The sequence below is a fragment of the Melopsittacus undulatus genome, chromosome 1, assembly GCF_012275295.1.
Source record: "Melopsittacus undulatus isolate bMelUnd1 chromosome 1, bMelUnd1.mat.Z, whole genome shotgun sequence".
NCBI lineage: Eukaryota > Metazoa > Chordata > Aves > Psittaciformes > Psittaculidae > Melopsittacus > Melopsittacus undulatus.
This window is the reverse complement of record NC_047527.1, coordinates 114,462,515-114,485,833: the sequence shown is the minus strand read 5'-3', so window position 1 is coordinate 114,485,833 and position 23,319 is coordinate 114,462,515. Positions and strand designations below refer to the sequence as shown.

The following is a 23,319-nucleotide window of genomic DNA, read 5'->3' as shown; positions in this document are numbered from 1 at the left end:
GACAACTATTTCCAAAAGTAAAGCCCTGTTTATTCAATAGAACACAACTGTTCAAGCAGGGGAGAGCTTCAGTTGTTATGGTGAATTAATTTGGGGGAACAACAGTGTGGAGGAAATGGGAGACCAGTATGGATGAGAGAATAGGAGGAAAATCAGGAGTGGGAAAAAAAAGAAATAGACTTTGTGTCTGCATATAAAAATGCTTTCTGATAAACGTAACACTTCTCAACCACTGAGAAAACTCTTTGGTGTCTCAAACATTTTATTGTGCATTCTTTCCTTAAGAGTAAGTACTCAACAGCAAACACTGGTCCAAACTGATCTTTGGCTCCATCATCAACATTTCTTTTTAAAAGAAATATCACTGAAGTTTAAAGAATTGGCATTCTGGCTGAAGAACACCACCAGAAACCAGCAGAGGACTATCACTCCTCTATAGTGTATCCGGTCAAAATTCATAGGAATGGCCAAGTGTCCTGATAAAACAGCTTTCTACCAACACTCAAGTAGATCCTTATTTTGCAGATCTTTCTGCATTGAACCTCATTTGCCCTGTTGGGTAGGTAGGCAGGATGCTGCTGACTTATATTTGCTCACTTGCCCAATGCATCCATCCCTTCCCTCATCCATCTCCATCTATATTACTACTAGCGTAGAAGTGCAGAGGAGGAGCCTGCTAAAAAGAGACTGAGCTCTTCTTTAACAGTCAAAACTGAGAACAAAAGAGAAATTTGGAATCAGGAAAAGTCTTAGGAAAGAGACAGAGACAGGAAGGAACTGTGTAATGAGAGAGTGTTGTTAAATGAGCACTCTGCTGTGACCATACTCTCTTCCCACTAGCCCAGTAGTGGAGGGACTGTACTACAACTATATTGAGTCTCCTGCAAAAAATTGTGGTTTTAGTTTATGTTCTCCAAGCACACCTGAAATGCTAAGTATAATGTGCCTATAATTAGGTAGGCAATCATAATTTCTTGTCATGAGTAACAGCAAACAAGTCAGAGGGGAAAACAGTATAATTGCATATAGTGCAATCACTATACAGCTTCAGTATGGCTTTTCATGTTTGTTTTTCCTTCTATTTTAGGAAAGAAAGCAGTAATCTGATTGATGCTCTTCATAAACGAATTAAAATGCCATGCATGCTTTTACAATAATTTTGCTCAAAACAGTTTGTGATTTCAGAGCTCAGAAGCTTACTTGAATTTTGAGAATAAAGAGGCCCGCCATTAACATGAGGTTGAGCAGAAAATGGGGCAGTCACAGAAGGATTCCGTCTGTATCCACCAGAAGATGCTGAAGAAGTGGTAGAGTTGTGTCGCGAGATTTGCCTGGTCATTGTGCCATACTGGGAACCAGGAGCTGAACCAGGAGCAGCTGAAAAGTATTAGCCAGAGGAACCAAGGAAAAGACTTAAGCAGAGCATTACTTGGGATAGAATGCAGAAAACAGAAAAAAGCCCAGACCATGGGAAATACTTGATTACAGGTCTCCAATAATTTAAGGCCAGTACCAGGAGATTAACAGAAAACACACATCCCTGTTATAATCAATGAGAAAAAAAACCACACAGGACATACACCAACATTCATATAAAGGGCATTTGAGAATACCGAGAACTACTTTTCAGAGACTGGACTGGAAAACTGAATCAGCTTCCAACTCCTAAGCATATCTCAATAATTCTACATGCAATACCCTTTATTAGCAAACACACATGGAAAAAAAAAATCCACATTCTGCTCATTTTCCATTGTGAACCAGAACTTGTCTCCAATCTAATATAAAAAAACCACTCTAACAAAACAGTAAAACAAATGTCATGAACTTCAGACATTTGGCACATTTATCAATCATATTTGCTGGTTGTGCTTTATATTGACAGACTTTGCACTAACAAATCAGAATCACCAATGCCAGCTGACAGAAAGATATGTCACATTCTTCAAGAACACCCATTTTTACCTTCCTTATGGTTGCTGCACAAACTTCAAGGTTAATAAACCAGATTAAGTTCTCTTTTGGATTAACCTCTGACAGAGAAACAAATCACACCTTGCAAATGAATGAAACTCACATGTTGAGGTCAGATGGATCAATACAATTTTTAAATGCAAAAACTGTTTTGTAGTAAAATGTGCTTTTATATACATATGTGTGTATCTTACATAAATACACATAAATATAGACAAAAATGCACACACACAAACAGCATGCGACCAGAAGTTTAAAGTTCTGTACACTATCCAAAGTCACTGTTGCTTCAGTAAGGCAAAGTGCAAACGGTTACGTGGGTCAAAGCCTCCAAAGCTATTTTCATAACACAATCAATGAATTTTGTCATCAGCCTGTGATGGGAAAGGGTTAGGTATTTTTTCCTGCCTGTTTGGAAAGTGCTACTTTTAGATCCCATCCTAACAGCTCTAAGTACTGCTTGAAACAATTTTGCAAGAACTGATAGTTCATATCCCCAAGTTTTCCAGTTGCCAGCTGCCTGCAGCATTACAGAATCAAACCCAAGCCACTGTGATGGACACTTCTGCTTTTTAGTCACCATATACCCACAAGACAGAAGACACAGATCGCCCTACATATCAACTACCATTTTTAAGACAGAGAGCAACTGTTGTGGCTTAGTTTCAGGTGCAGCAGTGACATAGCAGAGTACCACCAATATTCAGGTTGATTTTGAGTTCTTACAGATCAGACTAATTGGATCTTAGCTTTATTGGGAACAGAGATTTCAAGCAACTGATTTCAAGCCTTTTCCCCATACCTTGTGCATTTACCTTCAGAGGCTTTAACCACAGAAATTAGTGGAGATTAGATTTGTTTAAAAACAAACAAAAATTCCCAGAACTCATTTTTATACTAAAATCATATAGACCCCAGTATAGAAAAAAAAAACAACACCATCACTAAGTCCATTAGGAGGAGGTGATTATTGATTATGCAGCATGACTGCAATCACTTCAGCATTGATACAAGTCTCACCTATCAGACTGCCCATCGGGAGAGGTGGTGGCAGTGGTGGTGCTGGCAGGGGTCCAGAAGGAGGAAGAACAGAAACGTGAGCTAATAAAGTAGTTTATATTCCCAATTAGGCCAGATTATTAAAAAAGAAAAAAAAAATAAAAAGAAAGCATGGGCATTTGATAGGCTTCCAAAATAAATCTAAAAAATCCACTTCTGTCAACTAGTACAAACTCAGGCCCTGATCCTACACAGTTTCTGTACCTGCAGCTCTTTATTCCCATTGATTTTTATGGGATGTCAGACAATAGTAAGGATTTCATGCTTGTTTTACCACTGCAGGATCAGAAACAGCTGGGAAAGCCTACATATGCATATGTAAAGACTTTTCATTTGAGGAACAGAAGTTTAAGAGGTGCAACAGCAAAACTACATTATACCAAAACTCCACCATTTTCTTGGGCAAATTAGCTTACAAAATACACAGCTAGTAAACAAGTGACTGAGTTGGTTTATTACCAACAATCCTGACTACTTATTATTGACAGATTCTACACATTCTCACCATTCATAATTCTTAAAGACAAAGGAGTATGCTTTCAATGCCAAGAAATCCTGCATGGTTCTCATTTACTGCTGTGCTGCCTTATACACAGAAGTTCTACTGCCTCAGTGATCTCCACCATACAACACTGGTGGATAAGACTGAATTCTGCTACTAGCAGTGTTTTCATAGGTCATCTTCTGTGTTTTGACAGACAGACTTTTACTTAGTTAAAAAAAACAAACAACAAAACAACAACCAAAAACAAACCATGTACTGCCAGATGGTAAAGTTCGCAGGCTATTTCAGGAGACAACTGAAACAGCCCATCAAACAAAGTTGCTGATGCTTCTCAGGGTATCCGGAAAAGCCAAACTGGGGATAGGCATTTAAAAATCTACTTAAGCTTTAAAAGCACACACCTCTCTCCTTCTCTCCCCTTCCCACCTTGATTATCTTGTAAAAACATGGACTGACAAAGGTATTTTAACCATCTGCTATTCTGTCAAGTGATTCTTCTGCAGGTACTTTTGGTGAAGAATTAAAACTTCAAATGTCCCTCAGAACTCATATTTCCTGACTAGTACTGTGCTTCAGGACATCTTCCACCCCATCATATTCAGTCAAAATCCCTCTGCAAACACACAAGTGAGTGATATTACAGCCATAAGTTAACATGGGAAGAGTCCCTCATACCTGGTCCAATGGTTGGCGGTGAAGGTGTAGGCACGGCAATGGGAATGCCAATACTGCTGCTTCCACTGTTCTCTCGACTGCCACTTCCTCCACTGCTACCGCTACAAAAGAATGTTAGCACAGCATTACAAATGTTAGCACAGCATTTCCTACAAAGGCCTATCAGCAGTCACACTTCTTGTGTGAGCTCTGCTAGTCCAACTCAATTATAGACTGCTGAAACCCCCCCTGTAACATGCCTCTGTCTGTACCTACAATTGCATTCAGCTAATCAAGTCTGGATGCACTACACCCCTAATAAATGGAATTAGCTAAGCTGATAAACATCTAATTAAATGCTTCAAAAATAAAAAGGTAAGAACCATACCAGTTCTAGGCAATGGAGTAACAAGTGCAGGACTAGTTCAGGGGCCTTGTAATAATTTAAATTAATAAACTGGGGCTGGAAAAATTCATGCCTAAACTATAAATAATTATTTAAGATTATTTATGCTGTCAGATGAAGGAACATTTCCTTTGCTCAGAACAAAAGTTTAGACTGAGAACTTTACAACTCAGAACAGCCACGATAAACCAGCTGGGGTGGGGTATGGTGTGGATAATTTTCTGTGCATTTTAACAGTCTCCCTGCTCGTGTACACACTCCTCATGTACGAGAAGTTTATTTCTACAATAATCTGAAAGGTAACTGTACAGCCAGGTCACAATTTGTCTAAGTACTGTTACATGATATACACATTAGAGGCCAACGATACAGATTTCTACAGAACGTACTTCTAATGAACTACTGGATAGCATTTCTACACATGTCTTTGGAGGCCATAACACTTCTAATTGAGGAAGCTGAAAAAGAATCAAGATTCAGGTGAATCTGTCTTTACTCTTATCCAAGAGCAGTCCTTAGGCCAAGACTTGAATTTGCATGGATCAAACGGATAATAAAAATGGAACTAAGTAGTCAAGACGTTTTGAAGCCAGAGCACCATTTTAACTCATCCATGTTAATTAAAGAGTACTCAGTAATGTTAGGATTTATTTACCATTCCTGGAAGGCTGCAAATCAGTGCTGTCAAGAGTCAAGCACAAATCATTCAAATGTATCTTAAGAAAGTAACACTGTTACAAAAAATAAAATTGGTGATCTAAAATGGAAGCCAAGATAATTCCCTCAAAATTAGCGTTCAGTCTGCTGACGATCTTGATCTTGTCACCATGGTTGCAGCTGAACTTCTAACTGCAGTCTACATAAAAGACGATCTTGTGAGACAAGAGTAGGGAGCATTCACAGTAGCCAGCTAAACAGATTAACAAGATCTTCGCTGCAGCCAGATTTAAAAGTTATTTCATTCTAACGCTATACAGAATTCTTGTGTCTGGCTTTTTCCCCCGCAGAAGTAGATGCTAAAAATCAGATTGCAAAAAACTGGTCTCCCTGAAGAGGCTCAGAGAAAGATCCAACTTTGCAATTCAAGAAAAAGATTACATGACATTGAAAACAAGAAGCGAGATACACCTAGAACACCCTTCTCACCCAAAACATACACTACTCTTTCATCAAAGCCCTTAAGCATGCGGAAACAACTGGTTGATGCCAATACCTGCTCTGTGAATAGAGTTTTATTTTCTACTTCTATCATGCACTGATTATGAGCATTAAGCTTTAGCCAAAAGAAAACAACTGGCTCTGACTACCTTCATTACAGTGTTTCTAATCAACAGAAATTTCCCTCTGCAATTAGTGGTCTCGAAAACAAACAAAAAAAGCCCAAGCATATTTTAGGCTAAGGTTAACGATGCAGCTTTCACCCCATGAGGGCCCATCACTATCCTACCTTGCAACTGCATAAATTTTGAAGTTTTGCTTATTCTTGGGAAAAAAAATACCATAGAACAAAATAAACTGATTATATAAAACAAGGCCTGTGGTTACAGAAGGTGCTCAACACAAGGCTTCTACAGTGTGTGACAACAATTCTATGTCATTAGAGACGTCAACAATACAGTGAATAACCCACCTTTTGCCTTTCAACAAAAAGCCAACAGGCACAAAGCTTCAAAGCTTTGCTGTGACTTCAGTAAGCATCAGTATGCCAGGCAGGAAAGAGCTACAGAGAGAAAGTGCTTTACCTGTGTGTTCTTGGTCTCTGGTTCAAGGAAGCCGTTCTTCCTGGACTGTGCTGACTGCCCAGTCTGGCAGGACTTGTCATGTAATCATTGGGGACTGTTGGCGGTTTGACTGGCTCCAGGGTTTTGTATGGAGTATTTCGTCTGGTCAAGGAAAAAGAGATTCGAAGACAGAAAGATAAAGGATCAGAAGATCAAAAGGATAAATGAATCAAGTAATGAAGCTATTTGTTTTCTTCAGTTTTCATGAGAGATCACTGCACAGTGACCCACATTAAAGCATATAAAACAAATGCCACCAGGCAGGATAGACAGGTCACATTTGACTCTCTAAAGTGCCCATCCATATGCGTTGGCCTACAGCACGATAAACTGGTTAAAAAAGCCTAAACTAAATTTACCACACAAAATATATTCTTTGAACTACATAACACACACTAGTTACATCCGCATAATATTCTGGGGGTTACCTTTCAGTACACTGCACGTGAAACTCTCCCACTGTAACAATTTCCTCTGCCCCCCACCATTGCCTCAATCAGAGCTTTATTGTCTCTGTTTTGCAGCCCAAGAAAGTGAAGCCCAGAGACTTGCAAGATGACCTAGCAGACTGCATCAAGTCAGAAATACAACACAGATCTTTTGAGATCTATTTACCAGACCCATTATTGCCTTAAGAACAGTACATTTATTGTACTGAACTGCAGAGCCCTTCAGTTCTCATCAGTAACTAAGAGATCCCTTGCAAGACGCGGAATTTGGCAAAGCACCAGCTAAGCAAAAACAAAAATACTAAACTACTGGCATTTAATCATTTGTTCAAATACTGGTTGTAACCGAGCTGGTTAAGTTGTACAGCTTCCTGGTATTTTAAGAAACCACTTCCTTTTTACAGTATGGAATGCAACAGTACTGAATGTTAACTATAACATTTTATTATTAAAACCTCTCAAGGAGAAATTCTTGTAATTGTTTGCATGGACTGTTGTGTTTGTAAATTAGTTTGTCTATATAAAGAACTCCAGCTGATTTTAATATGCAGACTGCCATCACCTATAGATCTGCCAAAAGAGATCAGTCATGGGAAAAATAAAGAAACCTTGTGTTCCAATTGTAAGAGATAAAGCTCTAAACACTGCTGAATAAAGTAACATGCAGGGAAGATTTTAAATGTGCTTCCAATAGGAATAATCTTGAAAACTAATGTTTTAAAGTATTCTACCTTGGAATGCACTGGCAATAGGAACTAGTCCTCAGCTCTGTGGTACCATTAATTTTGTCTGTACAATTTAAAAACATTGTCAAAAGCAAAGCCCCGCTACATTCAGCCATGCCTCAGTTTCTCCTTTGTTCATCTTAGCTTCACTGAAGAACTCAAACTCCTAAGCACCAGAGAAGTCAAAACCAGTTTCTTTCCATCACTCAAGTTCAGTCCTTCCCTTTGCTCTTCTGCCAGCCTTATGCAGAAGAGGAAAACACTGTATCCTGACACTGCCCAGTGTTCCCCACCTCACTGTCCCCCAATGCTTCACTGCAGTCCTGATGTCCAGTAACCACAAGGGAGAGATATAGGGAGGTTGAGGCCATGCTCTGACCCAGGATCCTCAAGACACCACTGCAACTACTCCCTCCATCCAGCCCCAGCATTTCACTTGTTCTGAGGTACTTCTAACCTGATCATCCAAGGTTTTCCACAGTCTTTCTCTCTTGGTGAAGAGACCCCTGCTTCCTGCAATCTCTTTCCCCTTTCAGCCCACACAATTTCTGTGCAAGACTCTCTCCCCACCATATTCTTTTGGACAAGTCCTCCTTGGAGGGACAAGCTGTACAGTAGGCAGCACATACTTAAAGGCCCGTGTTACACACCAAGCTCTTCCTGATTTTACACGCTTATCGCTGTTTTCTGGATCAAAGGGAAAAGAGTACCCTTGCGGTTTCTAGCAGTTTTTCTGCATATATTAGGGAAACAGTCATGCCTATGATATTTCATGCTTTGGCAGAACACGGCTGCTCAAGACAAGAGCTGTACTTCCTGAACAAGAAGGGCAGATACAAATCTCTGTTACAAACCCACATTATTCCTCCCCCTCAGCCAAATGCTGCCTCTCGTCAAGCTCATCTGGAAATGACATTCAGCTGATTAATCCTTATCAGGCATCAGCTAAGGCAACCAAACAGCTCTGGCTTGATCAGGGGGGAGTATGAGAGAGAAGCAGCTCACCAGTACACCAACACTGCTGTTTCACTAGCAAACATCCAAGAGAACATAAAAGTGTTACCCAGCTTCCCAGGGCTGATAAACAACTCTTTCTCAGCTGGGATAAGAGAGACAATTGGAATACTGATTGCATGCCCTTGAGCAATGGGAATTTTCATAAAACATGCTGAGGAAACCTCTAGGGTAATTTCTCTGCAGAACACACAAAAGAAGACTGCTATGGTAAAGCAGCAAAGCATCAAATCAAGATTAAAAAATCACTAAGTTTTCAATAAAAGGAGTTCCTGCTTCTAATTTTCCTTGACCATTGCTCCTGATCCCCTTCCTGTTCTGTCTCGCTGTTCCTCATTTTCCCAGCTCTCTGCCTCTACCAGGCATCATACCTGAAGCCAACACAATCATGCCAGCCAGCCAGGCATTTACAGTGCCTCAGTCCCCCACAGCATAAAGACTGAGCATGACAAATGAGTAGAAGATCTTGTTTAGGATACCTTTAGGAAGAGCATGCACAGTTGGACAGACAAAGCCATATGGCACGTGCACTGAGCTTCTCAAATATTAATGTTTTGGTCTCTAGCAACAACTACTTGCTGGCACACCAAGATAAGCAGATTTCACTCCCCACAGATGCACAAGAGCAAAATAGATGCTATGGCAGGCAGGGAACTTTGGTCACAGTGGGACTTGGGAATAGAAAATCCTTCCTCATATAAGCATAAAAATAAGAATGCAAAAGCCTGAGAGAATCAGTGTTGCCAACATGTTCACAGTGCAACAAATTTTGCTTAGCTAATGCAATAAATAGGGCACAAACAGCCATTTCCTACCTCTTACAATACTGAGAAATGAGTAGACACAAACTTTAACAACAAATTCTTTCCCCTAATGAAGTTAAAACCTTCTTGATCTTCTTTTGTGTCACTAGGGCTTTCTTCCCCAAAATCAGGAATAACAACAGGCTCCTCATTTAGCTATATCTATAATACATCCTTCCCCCATGAAAAAAAACATTCTTTCAAAAGGTCATACTGAAAATAAGAGTCAATGCAGCTGAAAGGGTTTATAAGGAGACAGTGACTGTGTATTTGGCTAACAGCAGCAAGAACTGCCCTCTATCCACGTATTTAAGAAACAACATAATCACCATCACACTTAGAACTTTCTATCCCAGAGGCTTGACCAAGCTGCCTCCATTCTTACCCCAGAGTTCCCCGGCCTGACATGGGAGGACTCGGTGGTTTTTGTGTAGGCGGATTTGTTCTTGACAAGGTGCCAGTTCTTGCAGGCTGGTTATTTCCATGCTGAAATAAGGGAAAACATGGTTTTATTTTTATAACAGAGCAGCTCTGTTATTGACAGCTTTTTCTTTTTTGTTTTTTTAAGTGCAAGGATTTGAAGTGAGAATTCCCAGACAGCTGTCAAACAGCAAGTTTTCAGCTACATGTAAGATAGACACCAGTAAATACAAAATGTCTAAATACAACCTTGAAGTTATTTTTACTATTAATTTACAACAGACACCAGGAAGGTAGGTAATTGACAGGTTCACACACAAATCTCTTATATCCTCTTTTCTTTAAAGGGAAGCCACATTTGTGTTCACCTCCATTCAGATTATAATAATTTAAATCAGACTGTAATGCTGACAGTACAATGCAGTCAGCATGGGCCCAGAATTTCTCAATTTGCCCCTGCTATTCGACCAGCAGAGTCATTCAGGTTGTCTGGGAAGTCTCCTGCAAAAAAATGTCAGTGAAGGGAATCAAGGCATCTACTGAATTCAGAGCAAAGCACTACATGTGTTAGAGAAATTAATGTATCTATGTATAAATGCAAATGTCAATGTATCGCAGATATATTGACACACACTAAACGCTGTAAATAAAAACAATCAAGTATAGCACGTTTAATCTAAATATCCTATGGAAAGCAGAGCAGAGCATAAGAGAGCGCTAGTTTTCAGTTTTAATGGCTCCGCAGCCTCTACTATCAGTCACATGAGGCACTGTGGGTCAAAGGAGAAATAACACTTCTTACCTTGGCTTTTAGCCACTTAACGTTGGCAAAAAAGGGGGGAAAAAGGTAGAAATTAATGGCAGATCCAGCACAACTGACAGGACAGGTTAAACTGCAGATAATCACATTTTTTAAAAATCATTTGTGTCTACTGATAATTAGGTGCATCCCCATACACTAAGAGCAGTTTTTACTGCCTCACTTAGTCATTGAAAGTTCTATGTCTGACTGAGTGACCACAGGAAAAACAACTTGTGACAAAATGAAGTTTAGCTAAGCTTTGCCAGATTTGCTTGCAAAGCTGCTCATGGGCAGTAAAGGCTTGAAAAGCCCTTTGCTGACCATTCAAGTCCAAACCCAGATCAATGCTATTTCAATGACAACATGCACTTAAGAATTACTTAAGAATCATTCACAAAACCACAATTTCAGCTGTATGGTGCAGAATAGCCTTGCCTGTTGTTTTGACACTTAACCTTCATGTGTTTTGAAGAAATCCTAGCTGCTGCATTGAATGATAAATAAAGAAAAGGGACCTCTCAAACAGGATGAGCAGCAGTGCCTTTCACCTCTGGTCTATTGATTGAAATCTGATTCAAGCCAGCACAGTGCTGGCTGCTCAGAATTGTGTTGGCAGTGTTCTAATGATTGTTATTCTGAAATTTTAGCTCTTTGAATCAAGTCATTATATGACTCCGTTATATCATTATTACAGCCTTCATGACTGCAGAGGGAAATAAAGTACAAAAACTTGGCCTCATAAGGAAAACAAATGCAACATTTTACATAAATTCATATTTTCTCTTGATTTTATTCAGGGGGAGGACCCATGTTTTTGAACAGAGAAAAGACAAGCTAACACAAACCCCCAAAATGTAAAATAGTCCAAATGCTTTTTCTGAGGTTGTTTGGCAATTAACTATAACATGCAAGACAAGCCTCCTAACACACAGCTTTTCAAACTGTGGTTTGCACCTTCTCCTCCTTCTCAAAGAAACACAGACTAGTTTAAAGGCACCCATGAACTCAGGAAAAATAATTAAAACATGCTATGCAGCAATGTGTATATGCGAAATGTTTGACAGGGTCTGTAAAAACACTAAAAATTGCTGGGGCTTACAAATAAAAAGAGGTTGAAAGCCACTGCCCTTAAGTTATTCGTTTTACAAAAACCTGCTCCAAAATTCAAGTGCAAATGTTTCACTGTGTTAAGTAAATTTGAAGGTCATCGCATTCACTCCATTTGCGCAGAAGTTCATCAGCAGAGCAGTAAAATTCAGTAATTTAAACCCTCTCTGTTCCCACATACTTATTCCACGGATAAACACAAAAGTTCAGCTTCCAGAATGCCAGAGGACTATTATATTTTTAATAACAGGCTTTTAGCAATGAAATTTGCTTTCCCCTCTCACAGGAATATGTGACCCTTACCCTTACTTCACCAGCTGCCAAGGGCAATGGCATAATACAAGGAATTTGTTAAAACAGACCAAAAAGTGAAACTCTTGGTCCTGTCCATCCCCAGTAGCCGTACATAGAAACCTTTTCAAGGTTTAAGAGGAAGGGTGGCATTGCTTCTTACCCAGCCTCTACAACTAAATTTGCATTCCTCAAAAACACAAATCCAAAAGGCTGCTCTGCTCTCTTTCCTTCCCTTTCACAGTGTCACTCAGCACTTATGGTGAGTCTTTCCACCTCCTCCTTAATCACTGTTACATTCTGCCTCCGCTGCAGTGACAATACGAATACCAGCTTCTAGCGATGATTCAGGAATCTTATCTTCTTTCAAGCCTTTCTAAGTACAATTTAATATACTAAACCTGTATTTGAAGTCCAGCAGCTTTTGACCTTTATTCCTATCTCTACCACTATACCAAGTAAGCTTCATATCTTTTGCTACCAGGCAAACAATATGCAGATAAACACACTTCTTTATTGCACAGAAGAATTAGTAACTGTTGTCATACTGCTTTCTATAAGTAAAAAGCTCTGTATGTGTTTTCTCTGTTGCTGTCAATATATACAAGTGTCATATGTAACACAGGAAAACACAGGAAACATATGTAACATAGGAAAACACAAAGACAGGGATTCTTCTGGGAGAGGAGCTCCTGATCCAGAAGACATAAGTAAGGAAAAAAAGCAAATGAATCAAAGTGAGATGAACCATATGGCTATTTAGCAATTTTTAATAAGCTAATTAATTAGGAGGAGACATTTTCTTCTATTTATTGGCTGAGCTTATGAGGTCAACCTTGCTGCATTTCTTAGTTTGAAAACCAAATTTACTGCTTTCTAAGCAATTAACAAAAAACCTTGGAATTGGGAAGAGTTGAAGCAGCAGTATCTAGACTCACTATGATTTTAAGAAAAATGGAGGAGAGAAAAAAAAAGGCAGAAAACCAAAAGGAAAAGCAGGTGTTTAATGTAGGTTCAGGCTTCTCTCTACAAATACCTCTAGGCTAGTCAGCCAGTAGGCAAAACATGACCTTCACCAACTGCTTGATCAGTATCAAGAAGGTCAGAGTCAGGAAGGAAGAAAGGAAATGCAGGGCGTGAGGAAGGGAAACGGCAAGCAGCATGCATAAGGTTCACAGCTTCAAGAAAGAAGAGGCTGTTCTGAGAGGCATCTATGAAATAAGTGACAGGAATTGTAGAAAGGAAAGAGCTTAGTCAAATGCAGAGCAGCGCTGAGAAGTCCTGCAGAACCCATAAGGAACAAACTCCCTTCTCTCCGGCTAGTTGTACCATTGTACACACAGGAGAGAGTTTTCAGCTAGATACCAGTATCCTGGATGACGTACACATGAGAATAAAATCAGCTTGCTGGGGATGCTTGTGACGCTGAAGCAGAGAACTAGACAGATCAGGATGTTCCAGAAACAAGATAAGATGGTAAGAAGCAGTACTGGTTTTAATTTCTTGTAAGCATCATAGCAGAGAAATGTTTAAAAGCATCAAGCAGAAAAAATTTGTCCTTCCAAGGAAAACCCATTAACCAGCAGCCCTGGATGAAGTTTTAAGGGTTGTCACAGAATTAAGAGAAAGAAACCACAGACTCAGGTTCAATAAACAGAGTCAACCTCACTGCATTTCCAAAAGCTCACAGACTGGGCAGTGGCACATCTGCTGGGTTTTGACAGTGTGGGAGAGCAGGTTGGCCAAGGACTGCGAGCCAGCAGTGGGCTGGAAAAGGAGTAATGCAATTAAGGCAATGGGCAAAACAGGTGTTTTTGCAACAGCTATGCAAGGCATTTATCAAAGCCAAAAGTGAGGCTGCTTCTGTAACGGATGCCAGGAATTCAGAGTACCTGGAATTTTAGCTGTGGGTTTGGAGAGGACAAGCTTTGGGACAGTTAAGTATTGAATCTAAGTATCAAGTAAGAGGCTTATTTGATGAAGGCAACTATTTTGGTAATTCCAGCATGCTCAGTTCTGGTAGTCTAAACAGTAAAAAATACCTGCCTACAAAGGTAGTACTGCAGGTTTCTGTGACTGAGGCCAAACGGACAACACCAGGAACAGCATGAAACGGTAGGGTGTGAGGCAATGAGAAGTATCCACTGGAAGCCAAAGGATATCCAGACATTTGAGGCACTCAGCTGGCTGGCCTCAGAAGGCAGCCATGTAACTGTTTTTAATAGCTTCCATGCCAAGTGACAAGTCATGGGGGAGCATTAGTTATGACTCAGGGAACCTGAAATCTATTTTTGAGTAATAAACTGTGTTGGAAAACTAGGGGTAGAGACATTGCACACAACTCATTTACATGAGCAAATGTATCTATCAGCACAGATACACAAAAGGCCACTTGCACACAGGAGCAAAATCCTTATTACACTGACAGCCAGCAAGTTTCTCCTGCACATTTCAGCTCTGAACTCTCTAATTTCAGACTGCAGAAACGTCAAATTTCTATGCAGGTTGGTTGTACTTCCTCTGCTGTATGTCACTCAATATTCATCCAGCTCCTGCATTTAAAGGGCCAACTTCACTCTATATCATGCCAAACCGAGGACAACTAAAAGCAGTCATTAAAGACCATCCAGTACAAATACTGATCAATGGAAACAAAAGTTTAAAAACTGTGCCCTCTGATCTGCATTAAGAGTGTCAGGCAAACTCAGAACCTTAATATCCATGCTCTGTAAAAGCAATAACCAGCCTTAGATGTGCTACCTTTGACCAGTAATCACAGTCATCAGCTTCAACAGAAAAAATCCCCATGACTGCTCTTGACTCTTTAGTCAACCTCCCTTTTTACTTAAAAAGATATTTCCTTTATTAGTCAATGCAGAATTATCTGAGACATCCCTACAGAAAGCAGCTGACCATAAGACCTTTTGAAGTACTACTATGTATCTGCAGCTAGGCAATTCAATTGCTCCACAGGCATGCTACAGATTTCTGAAGAAGGCTGCCTTCTGCCTTACCAGTGGAGCAGTTTTGGAGTGCCACAGGATGACACAGAGCAAGAAAAGCAGCTGGAAGGGTGTTTGTACATGAAGATATGGAATGCCTGAGAAAAGGATACAGTAAATCAAGTCTAGAACATTATTTCCTTACAGAAAACAAGTTATGGACTTAGGGAGAATATGCAATTGAAGATGTGTTTTGGAAGGCAAACTGCATGTGGGTGTCAGACAGGGTAACACAATTCTGCCACTAGCTCTGTGCAGCTTTAAAGAAATCATTCCTGTGTCTCAATTTCCTTATTAGAATGGGTCAGAAGCCTTTTCTTTTTTTTGTTGTTCTTTATTTCCTTATAATCTATTGTAAAGGAGATTTTTTTTTGAGAAAATTTAGGTATTTCTTTCAAAATTGAACATGAGTAGGTATCTCTTCAGTGAAATTTTACAACTATAACCTCTCCAGATGTAGCTTGTCAGTAATGCTTCTGTCTCCCTTATTCCTTTTCTTTTTCAAGCAATTTTCAAGTCACACCATTTAACCTTCAGGTGCTTTTTATTAATTACACATTAACATACAAAACCATTATAAAGTTAATACTGTTTCCTCAGCAGGCTTGTTCAGAGAAAAATACCTAGATTCCTGTCTTTAAATACTTCAAGCTTTTTAATTGAGTTGGTAGCTTTGAATCTGCCTACAATAAAATACAGTAAAAAAAAAAGGAATTCTTTTCAAATTTAGATAATAAGAGACCACATAGTTTTGAGTTTTCTTTGCAAGCAGAAAGGCCTGAAACCTATATTGTATCAGATGACACTATGCACACTAACAGTAGAACTGGCAACAGTAAGTTACTTTTCCCCTCAGAGAAGAGTTCTTTACAGCAATATTTACTGTTTGGCCATGACCCCAGAGGGATGATATGACATTAATGAAATTGGCAACATGACATTCTTTGAAGCATGAGTGTCTCAACAGAGGCTAATACAGGGACAAAGGCAGCAGAGGCTTAGGTTCAGGATCCCTGCCTCACTTTGGTTTTATTACAGTGAATTATGTAAAAGTTAATCCTCAAGTGGCTAACACATAAAAGGTCTTACCCGAAAGTGGAAGCAGGCACAAAATTAGGTAGCCTGCCACCCTTACATCAGCATCTCATCCGCATTTTTGTTTTGCCAACATATATATATAAGCATGAAGACTGCATGTGAGTAGGGCAAGGCTGAGAAGCGTAACAAGGGTGAGAGCAAGACTCTCTTCTCTAAGCTTAGTATTTGGTAAGTGTTGGCCCAATCCCTGGTTTAAGGAAGCCCTTCCAATTTCCATTTGCTTGAGAAAGATTTCTGAAAGCTTAAGTCATGTTTGACTTCCTGGGCTGGAAAGATTATTATTATTAATGCACTGAAATGCAAGAGGTTTGAGATGAAGTTCAAGGTTTTTTCTTAAAACAAAGCTGAAAAGTGATCAATCTTCATATACAATTCAAGTTTAGTTTTGAAGAACTATTAGTCCCATAAAACAAATTTGATCTAATTACAGCTATTAGGCATTTCAATTTCTCATGTATTCAACATTTTATCTGCCTTTACCATAATGCATCATTTCAATTTCCTGCTTAGTTGCCATTTTATAAATTGCTGCAATTTCACCTGCCTCCTATTAGAAAAAAAAAAATATATATATATAGTTAATTCAAAAGCAAACTTCAGGGCTTTTAAGCCAGCTTTCAAGCTCCCTCCTCCTTCTCCCCCCTCTTAAACTGAGGATTTTCTGTGTGAGTAACTGTATTTGACCTATTTATTTGCTGGCACACTATTTTTTTTCTTTCACAAAAGGGGAAGAGAAGGAAGGAAATGTTAAAGTAGCCTCTGCCTAATAATTTTAAACCAAGCTCCACACAGGAAGGTAGGCTGTCGCATCATGACAGCTACTCTTATTTACCAAGAATGACTTCAGCTACATTCCCCTAACCCGAGAGGGTGACAGCTGAGCAACTACTTAACAGACCGGCAAAAATGCTTGCCTGTGTGTTTCTTGGAGCCATCTACACATAATATTTGTGTTGCAAGGGAAAGCCTTCTCATTAGCAGAACAACTTTAAAAGCCCTGCTCATTTTGACTGATGATAGCTTTGACTTGAGAGGCATATATAAATAATATACATATATACACACATATTAAAAAAAGAAAAGGCAATTCCTTTTAGAGACTTCATCTGTACCTGGCCTTGTACAGGCAAGGAACAGGAACTGGAGCAGCTGGGGTAGCTTGGGGCTGCCATAAAGCTTTTAAGGCCGAAGGAGAAAGCTCTTTTGCGATTCTACTGTCCTAGAAGCATCGAATCATCTAGGCTGGAAAAGACCTTTAAGATCATCAAGTCCAACCTTTATCCCAGTACTGCCAAGACCACCACTAACCCATGACACTAGGGGCCTCATCTTATTCTGAACTCTTGCAGGGACAGTGATTTCTCTACAAAAGCTTCTCTACCAAGAAGCCTCTAGAAGATGAAACAGCTCTGCCTTCCAAGGAGGTGTCTCCATCTCCCATCAGGGAGCAAAGTTGCTATAGAGAGCAGCTGCTTACCATCATTGCCACCCCACCCTCATCACCTGCCCCCACAAAAATTGCTGCATGCATGTGAGACAGAGGGAGGCATGTGGAGCTCTTCTCTGTACACCAAGTACAGGCATTTGCTTTTGCATCCCCTCTACATATGCCATGAGAAGAATCAAACACAGACACATGGAAAATGAGCTGTGAGTATGCACTGGAGGTGTATCTGCATTTGTTCAGATGGAAGATGTACAGGGGGAGATGGTATTTACTCTGAGGATTACCCAATCTCTTTATTCCCCCTCCCCCCAATTCTGTGAAACATTTGTATTTTTATTTGCACTTTTTATATAAAGCAATGCAGGATCACCCCTTAAAATATACTGCATGTTTTAATGATATGTTTCCTAGGATCAGTATGTGATCAAATAAAAGCAGAAACAGGCTATAATCCTCTTATTTCTCTTCCCTGTATTTTTCCTTTCTACTTCTTTATCAAATCCTGCACCAGAACACAGAGAGTCTCATTAACAGCAATAAACTGTCATCTACAGATTTCAGTGGTGCATAATTTTAAATTAATACTTATATGTCAATCTTGTACAGTGTTTTATTGATCACTGCCCCAGCAGAAGACATCCAAGGACCTGCAAGTTAGTCAAACTGACAGCTGCTTCAGGCAAAACTTCACACTTCTTTTCCTCTAGAAAAACATGGTTTCTAAGGCTTTATCAGATGAGTCGCTGTCCAATTTGGAGTGAAATCTTTGGTCAAGAAAATAAGACTTAGTCTGAAGTATCTTCTAAGATCATTCTGGACAAGACAAAGTTTGTAATTAAGTTTATTGCATGTTTCCCCCTAATTTGTATGCTCAATAAGACTTAGTCTGAAGTATCTTCTAAGATCATTCTGGACAAGACAAAGTTTGTAATTAAGTTTATTGCATGTTTCCCCCTAATTTGTATGCTCAAGAGGCAACTCAAGATTCTCTGTATCATCTGCTATTTGCAGTGACTTTCAACAGGATCTGATCCAGCTTCTTAAGTTGCTTTGGTTTGATTTCCTTGTGACAGCACCTGCTGTATCTAGGTTTGAAGACACAGTAAGCTACTTCCTTCCGAACAATGATCTGTGTCACACTCTTGGAACTCAAGTAGTATAGTATGATGGTTAAAACATTTACTTATGACTTTCACTACCTCAGCTCACTTTTCTCAACAGTGTGTCCAGTAAATGCCAACACTGGTGAAGGTGTCAAATGCATGACAACCATCTGGAACTATACACCTGAGGCCTGTCTGGCAGCTTATTTTAAATGTTTGCGTCACAAGTACGTCTACACAAAAAATACCAACATCACTTTTCTATTAAGTGTTGCATGCCTTCCCCAGACTTAGGCAAATCACTAAATAAAGAAACAACAGCAAGATATAATTTGTAGCTGGCTTGTAATGAGTTGGTAATTTGGTTATTACTGGAAGCTATTTTACCTCTGAACAAACCCAAGTCTTTAATATAGAATTAAACTACTAATAGTTAAAAAAAAAAACCTTTAGACTAACAATGTTACCTAAGAGCTGCCTGGAAATGGGTAAACAGCACCTCATTCCATCTAGCCCCAAAAAACACAGTCACGTTAAATAAAGACACCAGTGCTCCTAAAAGCAAATAGTCACATCAGAAAATGCAACTGCTACACCTTAACTTCAATGTTCACAGATCAAGCAATCTATGCTGAGCCTGCACAACACAAGCAGTTCAGCAAAGCATGACCTTCAGGACTAACAGTAATTATTCTACTTTTTAGAAGTTTTCTTTCAGCACTTGATCCCTGGAGCACTTAGAAGCAGAAATCAATATCCTGACATAGAGTCTGTGGATTCCCATATTCTCTATTCCTAGAGCTATCTCCTCAATTGCAGACTGTACTGAAAAATTAACAATTTCTCTAATCCCAGTGTTTCTATTTTACAGCACTACAGGGCATATCTCTCAGGTTTCTATACGGGGGCTGTGTTTCATCCAGTCTGCCTTAAATCATTCATATAAAACAACCCTAAGAGTTACAGGTTTAGTAAAGGTTTTGATACAAATACAAATCAAGGTAAAGGTTTTGATACAATCAAAAAGATAATCCAAAATCACTCCATTAATTCCTGTCTTAGAGCTGTCATGATACAGAGCTGCTTTCTAACTTGTGCTGGAATTAAGACTCCTTCTAGCATTTGGAGGGTTACTACAAAGCAGGAGGTACCCTAGAACTCTTGTGTTGAGTAATTGTGAAAGATCTGTTCCTCAAGAGCTCAGCAATTCAAAGGGTATGTGACAGGCTGATCTAGCTGCACAAGTGACTGACCAGAGCACATCAAGCTTAGAGGATACATGGGTGTTGAATAAAAGCTTTTTACTGGCATTCAAAGGAAGATTGTTGTGAACTGAATATACCTGGAAGGCCTGCTCTAGGGGGATACAAAGCTATTTTATTTAAAATAAAAAAAAAGATGTCCAGGGAGCAATTTAATTCATTTCAACTATGACCATTTCAAGGGAGGCAGACATTAAGTTATGAAGTCTTCTATTCAAAGAACAGGAAAATAAGGCTGTCTGAAAGCACTAATAGGAGTGAGACATCAAATGCCATAGATTTAAATGCCAGCTAGCTGACCCCCTTTCTCTTGACCATCCTCCCAAAAAACCCAACAAAATAACCCCATCCCACCAGCCAATTTCCCTGTAACAACTGACTTAATTTTTCTCAATACTGAAAGAAATAAAGGGAGTGGCAGAGACAACTTAATCAGAGGAGGAAAGAGTGATAATTTTAAGTCAGTCATGCCTTTTCTGACAAGTCATTAGCCTAAGATCATGAGCCATTATGCCCAGACACTGTGACTATCACTGACAGTCACAAGGTTATGGCAAACATTGCTCAAAACCCCCACTTTGTTATTGAAATGTTTGGGCATGGGAGTGTATCAAACCCACAATCCTTCCTACCACAAACAAATTAAACATTTTTATGCCCCAACCCTATCTGCTGATCTATGTTATTTGGAATCCTCAAGTGTCCAGGTATTCTTACCTTTACGCCATGGCCAACATCATCCAGCACCGTGTAGTCTATAGGTTTTCGAATATACCTTACAGGACGTTCCATGTTCGCTGGCGCTATAATTTTGTGAGTTCTTGATGTGTTCTTATTGGTCGTCAAAATGCCTATCTCTCTGCGAGCGACCTTTTCTTTGTGGATGTCCACAGTCTAGATTAAAAATAAGAAAGCACAGGTTTCTTTAGGCATTTGCTGTTTTATTTACAGAGCTATCTACATGTTTAGGTTTCACTATTAGACAAGGAATCTGAACCGAGCTAATGCTGCTGGAAGAATGCCAGTTTATTGACGAAATGAGTTTAATCGACATGAACATTGCTTGAAGATTACATTTGAATTAAATAACTAATATTAATAATAAAATTACAATTATACATTACTGCTTTGACACTTTAAGACACTATACAGATACAGTCCTTGCAGATTAACCCTCAACATTCTTATGACTGACATTAGTCATGAATTACTCCAACTCCACAGCTGGGAAACCAGGACAGACAAGCTAAGCAATTTGCCCACAGCCCCAGGGGGGACTAAGCTTGGGAAGTCTGTGCTGTAATTTCTTTCAGCAGAGTCATCAGTGCATATCAGAGTAAAAGTCTGCATAGAGAATGGCTAATTTCAGCACTGAGGCTAGTTTCAGTTATACTGTTCATAGCAGCTTTACTAAAAGAATAAAACAGAGCCTTAAAGATGTAAATAAAGGAATAAAAAAATACACTAAGCTCCACCATTTTATTAGAAAACACCTAAAAAGACAAAGAACGGTCAGTCCAGCAGTCTGTGAAGGATCAAACTAAGATTTGTGTAGCAGACATGTACATCTACATGCAATATAACCACTGCATAAACCCAGGCTGAAGGAGTACAAATCAAGCATCAGATGCCATAGGAAGTCCTAGCTCTAGGAAACCTATTTCAAGATTCAGGGATTGAATTTACTGTTCCAAGTACCTACTAGAACGTCAGGATCTTATTGCAGGAGATGGTATCTGACAGAAAAACCACACTCTAAGGGACTTTGAACAAAAATAATCAAGCAGCAACCATTCAATTTTCTCAGGAAAATAATTTTGCCCATAAGCATCAATTCCTCAGAGACACTGTCACGGAAACAGAGAGTAAAGGTTCAGAAATAAAGAAAAGTCCTTGTTCACCAGTATATCTCTAGAAATGTCCTAATCTAAGATGGAGATTGTGATGTGCAAGGTTTAGAGAAACAGAGTCAAAGATGAAGCACAAAATTCATTTATATTACAGTCTAGTTCTGTATGAGGCAAGATGAAAAAAAGCAAGGTAAGCATCCTGGAAATTGCCATTTCTAGGAAAGTCAGCGTTGAGAGTTCACTATGAAATGCCTTCAGTTGAACTGTTTTTTTCATTAACTGGTGCACATGCTCAAATAATCTTAAATATTCCTGAGCAAGCACAGAAAGAAATAAAATATTCCTTAACAGCTTTGATACATGGCATTGCATTGTATAGATTGCAAGTGGGAACACAAGTGGAGAAGCACCTAAAAGCAGTGATATCAAGAAAGCTTGGTTTCACAGCTTATAGCTAAGTAACAGGCAACTTTTAATATCACAAAAGGTGGGTTCTTTAGAAGCACACAATCAGAGCAACGCAAACAAAGTGTATATGCCTGCATTGGCTTATTTGGAATAAGTTAATTAAATATCCCAATAAAGCTTTGGAGCAAACTTTATTGTTCTAAATGCTCATGCTCTGAAAAAGTCCCAAAGTCAGGGACAAAAAGTACCTTTTCAAATGATACAATCCTATACATCAAGCAGTATAAGAGATCAGCTACTGCACCTGGTTGCTCTCGCAGCCAATTTCACAGACAACAGAAAGAAGATTTAAGAATAAGACTACCTTTGTTTCTTCAGCTCTAGCTATTATTTGTTCTTTTCCTTTTAGAGACTAAAATATACATATTAGTTCTGACTTACAGTTTGCTTTCAGCAAGATCAAGAAATATTAGCTGAGTTCTGTCCTGTATGTTCCAATTCCTCTGAACAACATGAATCCTTTTGTTCAATGATACTACCAGGTCTCAAACTAACTTACAAAACTCTGATAACACACAAACTCTTCATATTTTGTAATACACGAGCACTGCATAGGTGAAAAAAACCCAAAACTTTAGAGTCACTTAAGCAAGACAGCAACATAGGAGGATGAGGAGAATGTCAATTTAAGGCAAATACTACAATTTTTAAATAAGGGTATTTTAAAATACTACTATGTCCCTAAAAATCTATGCTTCTACCTCATTCTCACTAACCTGCTGTTCTAATGTGGTTTTACTAGCAAATTCCTTTTTTGTTCAGTGGATGGACAAAAATGCATCTTTATACTAAGAGTTCTCTTAAGGCTCATGTGAAGAGAAAAACAAGAAGCAGATCAAAGCCCTTCCCAGTACAAAACCATGTATCTTCTCCTAGAAGGTAGTCCATAAAGACTGACTTTTCCTCCCTGCAATGAGCAATGAAAATTCCATAAATTACCAGAGCAGAGCATAAGAAATTCCAGGAACAGATGCTCTATACATGCTTTGGAAAATTACTTAAGTAATCTTGCAACAAATTCTTGTTAAAGAAAAAACCCCTTAAACAGGAAAAGAGCATACATTAAGCATATCAGACAGTGTAACCAAAACTAAATATA

The 23,319-nt window shown here is 39.1% G+C and overlaps 1 protein-coding gene across 9 annotated transcripts in view; it reads right to left on the bottom strand.

Annotated features, from left to right (window-relative positions):
* Positions 1 to 23,319, bottom strand: part of ABI1 (abl interactor 1) — a 79,487-nt gene that overhangs the window by 8,626 nt on the left and 47,542 nt on the right. For 2 of the 9 annotated variants that reach the window (XM_005152984.3, XM_005152986.3), the window contains exons 3-7: positions 20,620 to 20,796; positions 10,593 to 10,607; positions 9,756 to 9,856; positions 6,341 to 6,481; positions 4,214 to 4,314 (exon numbers count right to left, since the gene is read on the bottom strand). In XM_005152984.3, the coding sequence (XP_005153041.1) occupies positions 4,214 to 4,314; positions 6,341 to 6,481; positions 9,756 to 9,856; positions 10,593 to 10,607; positions 20,620 to 20,796 (535 nt within the window). Of the gene's footprint in view, positions 1 to 1,200; positions 1,378 to 2,994; positions 3,076 to 4,213; positions 4,315 to 6,340; positions 6,482 to 9,755; positions 9,857 to 10,592; positions 10,608 to 20,619; positions 20,797 to 23,319 lie in introns of all 9 variants that reach the window. The other 7 variants (XM_005152977.4, XM_005152979.4, XM_031052421.2 and 4 more) reach the window with 7 other exon arrangements.